The sequence below is a fragment of the Oxyura jamaicensis genome, chromosome 27, assembly GCF_011077185.1.
Source record: "Oxyura jamaicensis isolate SHBP4307 breed ruddy duck chromosome 27, BPBGC_Ojam_1.0, whole genome shotgun sequence".
Taxonomy (NCBI): domain Eukaryota; kingdom Metazoa; phylum Chordata; class Aves; order Anseriformes; family Anatidae; genus Oxyura; species Oxyura jamaicensis.
The window spans coordinates 4800451-4808220 of NC_048919.1; the positions used below are offsets into that span (position 1 = coordinate 4800451).

General features: G+C 66.9%; 1 protein-coding gene across 1 annotated transcript in view; it reads right to left on the bottom strand.

The window, feature by feature from the left end:
- Nucleotides 1-7736, bottom strand: part of STARD3 (StAR related lipid transfer domain containing 3) — a 15856-nt gene extending 8120 nt beyond the window's left edge. Inside the window, exons 1-7 of the mRNA XM_035347601.1 lie at nucleotides 7599-7736; nucleotides 4741-5018; nucleotides 2228-2305; nucleotides 1947-2024; nucleotides 1803-1856; nucleotides 1583-1700; nucleotides 376-474 (exon numbers count right to left, since the gene is read on the bottom strand). Of these exons, the coding sequence (XP_035203492.1) occupies nucleotides 376-474; nucleotides 1583-1700; nucleotides 1803-1856; nucleotides 1947-2024; nucleotides 2228-2305; nucleotides 4741-4956 (643 nt within the window). The 5' untranslated portion in view covers nucleotides 4957-5018; nucleotides 7599-7736. The remainder of the gene's footprint in view (nucleotides 1-375; nucleotides 475-1582; nucleotides 1701-1802; nucleotides 1857-1946; nucleotides 2025-2227; nucleotides 2306-4740; nucleotides 5019-7598) is intronic.
- Between the last annotated feature and the right edge of the window lie 34 nt (nucleotides 7737-7770).

The following is a 7770-nucleotide window of genomic DNA, read 5'->3' on the forward strand; positions in this document are numbered from 1 at the left end:
CACAGGGCAGGGGCACAGGGCAGGGGCACAGGGCAGGGGCACAGGGCCATCTCTGCCCCTCACCTGCTGGTGGCAATTTGCCCCCATACCCTCATCCCAAGGGCTCACAGCTCGTGAGCATTTAATCCCAAGACCACAAAACTCTCTGGCTTCCCACGGAGCCAAAGCCAGGCGCGCGAGGCTGAGCACCACTCTGCGCCGAGACAGCGGGGCCGTGCCTCTGCTGCCCGGGCACGGGGTACGGAGAAGCGGCTGGATTTGCAGCGACAGCTCCTGGAGGCGCTGCCACCCGCTGCTGCCAGAGGCAGAGCTCGGAGAGGAGGAGGTGAGAGGGGCAAGGAGCCCCCGAGGGACACGGCGGGGAGCACACGTTACCTGCGAAGGACTCCGGTGGGGAGTAGAACTGCCCGTCCGAAAGGGCTCCGGGGTAGAGCAGGGGCCCGCGGGCGGCCGCAGCCTGGGCTGCCAGGTACCCTGGGAACCAGAGCGGGTGTCACACACCGTGCCCCGTGCTTCAGCCCCGAGGGGGCTGGGGGCCCTGTCCCCCCCCCTGTGCCACCAGCCCAGCCCTCCCCAGACGGCCTCCCAGCCACTTTCTGCCAGACACAGCTGCTCGGCTCGAGCTGCCACCAGCCAGCCCACGAGCCTTTCAGCTCCCATTGCCTCATCTTTTGTTGGAGACATTTTATCTGCATGGAGATCAATGGGCTCTTTTGCCTGTCAAATCCAAAGGCGATTAAGCATCTAATTAAATAAGAGCTTCCCCTGGAAGCAATTTGGAACCCGAGCCTAATCCAATAGAGGCATTAAACACTTGATCATTTTTCATCTTAAAGCCTCCTTGCAAGACCCAAACATCCTCTGGTGTTTTCCAGTCACCCGGTGCATTTCTGACCCAGCCTCGCTCGACAAATACTGCTCAGTTTCCGTGCCACTTCCCGGTTCTCTCTCGTCAGAGAAGCCCGGGAGAAGGACGAGCTCCTTGTGCTGTAAGAGGGCAGCTGCACCGCCCCGAACCGAGCACCCGCTCCCCAGAAGGGCCCTTGGAAGTGACAGGTGCCCTGCCGTGCGCGGGAATTCGTGCAGCGTTAGGTCAGAAAAACTCGGTCTCGGTTTAGCCTGACCTCAGTGACCAGACCGTAACCCACGCTGTGCCCCTGTAACGTATCTTCCAGTGAAGCATTCCTCTCCGAAGGTCTCCAGCCCGGATCTGAAGACAGATATCGGGAGCTGGAGAGTCCCCCGGTCCGCCTGGCATTGGTCCCACTGTTTCAAAACATTTTCACTGATGCGGAGGTGAGCTCTGCTTCCAATACGTCTGGCTTCGGTATCCAGACATTGGGGAATCTGGCATGTTTTTCTCCTCTCAATTAAAAGATGCTTTTTATAATCTGGTATTTTTCTTCCCCTGAAGGGACTTGTATACCACCACAGAACTGAGTCAGGCACTTACCGTCACAGCCAGCCCGGAGATCACTTCTCCCTAAATGTCGGACCTGTCAAGGTGCTGCCAGAGCAGCAGAACCCCCAGGCCTGGTAGCCTGGTCTGCCAGCTCCTCCCAGGGCAGAGCAAAATACTTACAGCGTTCCTCTTCTGCTTCCTGAGTCAGGACTTTGAAATCCAGGAACCAGGTCTCTAGCCAAGCAATGACGAACGAGACGATAGGAAGCAAGTAGCCGAACGCCCCTTTGGTCAGAAGCTGAGTGGAAGAAAGCAAAAGCCACAGGGGGTTTACACAGAACGGCAAACAGCAGCATCAGGCGGTCCCAAAGCAATCCCCCGTGAGCCCAAGGAAACCAACCTCGGAGAGGATGACCTTCACAATCAGGAAGGCGCTGGAGACCAGCGTGGTGACCTGGAAAACAAAATCACGCACCTCAGATCCCTGCGAGCCCTCGGCGGAGAGCACAAACTGAAAACAGGAAAGCAGGAACCGCCTTCTTACCGCGATGACCCACCAGTGGCGCAGCCTCACGATCGCGTAGGCCAGCAGCAGCACAAAGAATCGGAAGAAAGCCAAGACCTTTGAAAACAAAAAGCCATCGACACGAGTCAGCGTCCTCGTCCCCGGGCCAGGCACTGGGAGGATGCAGCCCCCAGGCAGCCCCCGAGGACCTCGCCACCCAGATGGGGCCAGAGGTGCGACAGGACGGGCTGGGATGCTGCGCCCTCCCAGCTCGGCAGACCCCAGCCCACGGCCTCCCCACCCCGAGCTGGGATACTCACAAATATGTCGAAGAAAGAGGTCTTAAAATTGTACTCGATGATTTCACCCTCCAGGTTCTTCTCGATGCCATCCTTGGTCTGGAGGGGAGACAGGTAACGAGAAAGCTACTGAGCGCACCGATAAGGAAACAAAGACAGGAAAATAAAGATAGGAAAATAAAGACAGGAAAATAAAGGAGATAACGATAGGAAGAAGGACGCCGAGCGGTGCCCGGAGGTTCGCGCCGGGTCAGGTCATGCGCCAGGCTTACAAACACACCACGCCGGCGCGGGGCCGCGGGGGGATGCAGCGGCCCGTTTCGCCCTCTGCTTCACGCCGAGGGGAGCCAGGGCTGGAGCGGAGGAAACCCCGAGCAAGTGAACGGCTGCAGGAAGCGCTCAGCACCCTCGGCCGCGCGCTCCCGCAGCCGGACGCCCGAAGCGCCCCTCCTGCGAGGCCACTCGGCAGCGTGCTGGAATTTAAGATGCCATCGTCCCGTTTGTGCAAAACCCCTCGGCGTTTCTCCTGGGCCGGGGGGAAGCGGGAGGAGAGGGCCACGGATGCACAGAAGCACGAGGAAATCCGAAAGAGGCAAAGCCACGGCCTCTCACACCGTACCCGGCTGTGGAAAAAAGCTCAGAGAGGAGCTCAGAGAAGAGCTCTCTTGCCTCACCCCCAGACAATCTGGGGCTCGACAGCCTCGGTGCTTTTGACACCATAAATCCTGCTCTCGGGAGCTTGGCCTGGCTGTTTACGAGGAAGCGGATGGCTCAGGTAACTGGAACAAATGCTTCACCTTTAGGCTATTGGTTTGAACGCAGCCCAGCTGGCCGGGCCGCCGGTGCACGCCGACAGCTGTTTGATGATCTGTGAGAAACACGGCGGTGGAGCTCGGGCCAGTTCTTGGCAGCCCCGCGCCCTGGCACCCTCTTGTCAGACAGCCCAAGGACAGACGAGGCGGCCGTCGGGAAGTGGTCCCTCCCGGGCAGGCTGGTGCTTAATATTTGGGGGGGGGGGAAGCAGCGGCGCCGCGCTGCTGCTTCAGCTGATGGGGGGCTACAGGGCTCGTGCCAGGCTGAGCCGCTGCTGAAAGCCTCTTCCCGCCGCCCCGACAGGAGGAAAAGGGCACAGGCAAGGCTTTGGGTTACGGTTTCTGGGACGTGTTTTGGATTAACCGCACGCCCGCTGCCCTGAGCAAAGGAGAAGAACTGTTGGAGGCCCCTCTTTGTCTCTGAGAGCAGCTCGCAGCATCACCGTTTGCAGGAGGCAGACATTTAACGAGGGCCAATTTGCTCGGCTTATCTCGCAGCGAAGGAAACCATTTGATAAAAAAAGCATTAGTCACGATACAAAACTCATTGCTCTTCATAACCAGGCAAATAAACCACCCTAATAGCCTGAAATATGCAGCACCTCGGCTCGGGGCCCAAATATCACCGGTTAGTCACTCATTAACGGCTACCTGCGAGACCTACGCGCGGCATCACCCTGACGACCGCGCTGCCGGAGCATTTCCCCAGGGCTGCAGGTTTGGATTTGAGGGCGAGCGCCTGCTCCGGAGAGAGCCCCGAGGACAGCAGCAGGAGGCTGGGGTCCAGGCCGGGTGCTGGGCACCGTCGGCATCGCAGGCGCGCCGGCCCCGAGCCGCCGTTCCCATGCCGTGGGGGTCCCTGCAGGCGCTCAGCAGCGCGGCCCCGGGGCGAGGGAGCCGCTGGCTGAAGCGATCTGTCAGGTGCAGACACCGCAGGAGATAAGCGGGAGGGAGATAAGGGGCGCTCAGCGAGCGCAGGATCCAGGCCAGACGCCGGGCGGGCTGCCCGCGGCACGGCGCGGGGTCTATCTCTTCATCTGGCCTTTCCGCTGCGGCCGTTGGGCGGCAGGACACGCAGTGCCTGCAACCCGAAACCCATCGCCCGCGCGGCCCCGGCTAGTCGGGACCGGTTTGGAGAGAAAAAGGCACAGCCCAGGGAGCAGCTTTGACCCGCCGGGGCTGAGGGAAACGAGCCGGGTTTCCTCGTTCGCGGCGAGCCAACGCGGCGGCACCTGCGGGGAGATGGAAGCCGCGGCGGCGCCTTTGAAGCGGGGGGGGCAGCACCTGCGGCGGCGGGAGGCTGAGATGAGCGGCGGCGCGCTGGGACCAAAGCTCAGAGCCCTTTTTGTCCGTGCCCAGCAGCTGGGAGGACAGAGGAAGGTCTGCGGCCCCCTCGTCACCCCCGCGGGGCAGGGCAGGGCGCGTGGCGGAGCCGGCAGCTGCTTGGCAAAGGGGAGCGGGGGAGAAATTTGGCCAACCGCTCGCCCCCGCCGCGGGCCCCAGCTCTCGTTACAGCCCGACAGGCGATGGCGTTAACGACCCCGGGGCAGCCACGACAGAGCCCAGGGCGCAGGAAAGCAGGCGGGCTGCAGCTCGCGCCCATTTTCAGCGGAGGGCCGGGAAGAGCAAAGAAAGACTTGGCCTGGTGAGAGGGAGCGACGAAGGCAGGAGGCTTTACGCAAGGAGAGGGAAGGCTCCGGGCGTTTGCCGTGCCCAACTCACGTTCAGTTCGATGATCCACAGCAAGGAGATGAAGAGCAGATCGAAGGTGACGAAGAGGCAGAAGGTCCTCCTCACGTCCGAGATGGCTTTCCTCTTCTCCGGGGAGAAGTAGCAGTAGGGGGAGAAGCCCTGGCTGTGGGACAGCGAGGTGCTGATGGACGCGATGGCGGGGAGGCTCCGTTCCAGGTCGTGCTGCGGCTCCGGCGGCTTGCTCATCCTCGGCCCAAGCAGCTCGGGTCCTACCTCAGCCGGGGCCGCATCTGCGAGGCCAGCGTCACCTGCGGGGGGACAGGAGGGAGACCCCCGGGGTCAGGGGGTCAGCAGCAACGAGTCCTGGTGCCCGGCGCTGCGCTGAGAGCGCAGAGAGGAAGCGGGCGCTCGACGCCCCCCTCTCCAGGCGCAGGTTCCCAGCTCCCCATCAGCCACAGGCTGCCTCTTTTCACGTCGGGTGGGGAGGAGAAGGATCAGCCCCCCACGTTCCCACCCGGCAGCACCCCCCCAGGACACGCTGCGGGTGCGGGGAGAGGAGCCCCGTGAGCGGCTCGGGGCGGGGGGGCAGCGAGGCGTCGAGGCCGACGCGCGTTCAGGCGGCCGTGCCGGCCAAAACGTTGCCCCTCCGCCAACGAGGAGGCCGCGGCCAAACGGGGAGGGAGGTGCCAAGGCTGGGCACGGCGGGGGCTGCCCCGAGCCACCGGGACAAAGATCCCCCGCAAAAACACCGCGTGCCCGGGGTGCTCTGCCTCGGAGCAGCGAGGGTTGGAGCGGGCGATGCCCGGCAGCTCTGCTCCGACCCCCCCGGGACCCGAGCACCCTGACCGCAGCACGCCTCGCACGGAGCCGGGAGGCTGTAGCCGGGACAAAAGCCCCGGGATGGAGCCCAAAACCGCGGGGCAGAGGGGCTGCCACGGCCCACCGGGACCACTGCAGGGCTGCCCCGCACGCGGCCCCACCGAAACCACAACCCCGGGGCCTGGCACCAACGGCTCCGGGAGCGCCGGGGCCGGGAGGAGCGGGGCTGCACCGGCAGGGCCCCGCCGGCCTCTCCCCCGGCCCCGCGGAGGAGCCGAGGCCGCGTCACTTCGGATAAGCCGCCACGAGCCGGTGTCGGAGCGAGAGGAGCTGGGGACATCTGCGGGCGCTGAATAATGCATCGCCTCGCGCCCGCCCGCCGCCTCGCTCCCGGCTCCGACAGCGCTTTGCACTTAGGCAGCCCCCCAACGGCCCCCTCGCCCCCCCCGCCAACACTTCAGAGCGTTTCAGGATCACCCCCAGAGACGCCCGGCCCCGATCCTCGGCTGCTGCGCGGTGACAGGGACGTCCCCAGCTCCCGCAGCCGGCCTGAAGCCCTCGGCTCTTCCAGCCCGGCTCGGAGGCGAGAGTTGGAGCCGCTTCGGAAGCTCGCCTGCCCCGAAGCCGCCCCCTGACCCCGGGGGGTGTCGGTGCGGAGGGTTTTCTCCCCCCCCCGATGAAGGCCGGAGGTGCCGCGGGTCACAGCGGCCTCCCGCAGGAACATTTTGAGCCCCAATGGGGCCAACCCGGCAGGGAGCTCAGCACAAGGAGCAGCAGCAGGGGCTGGCTCCAGGCGCCCCGGGCCCAAAGTCCGGCTCCCGGCAGCAGCAGCCCCCCCCCCCCCCCCCCCCACGCCCCCCAGGCTCTGCCCCGTCCCCTCCCGGCTCTCAGATCCCAAGCCCCTCGTTAGCACGCTGATGACGGCGCGTCTCGTGACTCCTCTTCTCCTTCCCTCCCGCGCCCCCGGCTTCCTCCTCGCGCCTCCCCAGCCCCGGGCCGGCCTCGGCACCCACCTCCCGCGCCCCTCGGGGGGGCTCCGCGCCCCACGTTTCAGCCCCGACGCCCACCGAGGGACCCGGTGCTGGGCGTCCATCCCGGGGGCAGGGGGGGGCAACGCGTCCCGGGATGCGTTTAAACCACTCGGGCTCCTCGGGTTCTGCCACGGGGCAGGGCAAAGCGGCCCCGAGCCCCCCCCCCCAGGTCCCTGCTCCTCATCTTCCTCCTCCTCCTCCTCGCGGCCTCGTCCCCCCCCAGGAGTCCCGGCTCCGCTCAGCCGCTGCCCGGGGAGGGGCTGAGCCGGCCCCGGTGGAGGCAGGGGCTCAGCACAGCCCAGGGACCGGCCCCTGAACGTTCCCGGGGGGGGGCTCCGAGCCCCCCCGGTGGGGCCCCCGCCCCCCCCCGGGGCTCCCCCCCCCCCCCCCCCCGCCGTGAGCTCCGGGCCTCGCTCGGGTGTGCTCACGGGGAGCCGAGGGGCTGCGGAGGCACCACGGGCCCTGCCTTCCCCCGGGACCACCGGGGGGTCACCGGGGGGGTCCCGGCAAAGGAACAGCGCGGAGCTCCGGGCACCTCCGGGCACCGGGGGGGGGGGGGAGGGAACCTGCCCCGGGGGGCTGGAAACGGGCCCCGGGGGGCACCGAGTGGTGGGGGCACGGGGCCTGCCCGGTTCCCGTCCTCCTGCCGGGTTCCCGGGGCACCAGGGCTGGTACCGGCGGCACGGGACGGGGGAGGGGGACACCGGGGGACAGCGCAGCCCCTCGGGGCCGGTCCCGTGCCCGCAGCCCCGCGGTGCCGGTGTCCGCGGGGGGGAGGCACGAACGGAACCGGGGGAAGACCCAGGCCTAGAGCCGGTACCGGGGAGTGGGGGAGAGGGGTGGGTGAGGACCGGCCCCGGGCGGCCCCGCTACCACCGACACGGGCCCGAGCGCAGGGACCCGGCCCCTACCGGCGGCCTCCGCGGGGGCCGGCCCGGTACCGGCACCGGTGGTGGCTCCGCTCCGGCCCCGTCCCGGTCCCGGTCCCCGTCCCCGTCCCGGTCCCGTCCCCGTCCCGGTCCCGTCCCCGTCCCGTACCTGCAGCCGCCCAGCGGCCAGGCCCCGCCGGAAGCAGCCCCCAGCGCGAGCCGCTTCCGGCCCCGCCGCCACCTCCGACCCCGGAAGCAAACGCGCGGCCGTGCCGGGGGGGGGGCGGGGCGGGGGACGCTGAACGGAGCCGGGCGGGGGCGAAACCATTGGGGGGGGGGGG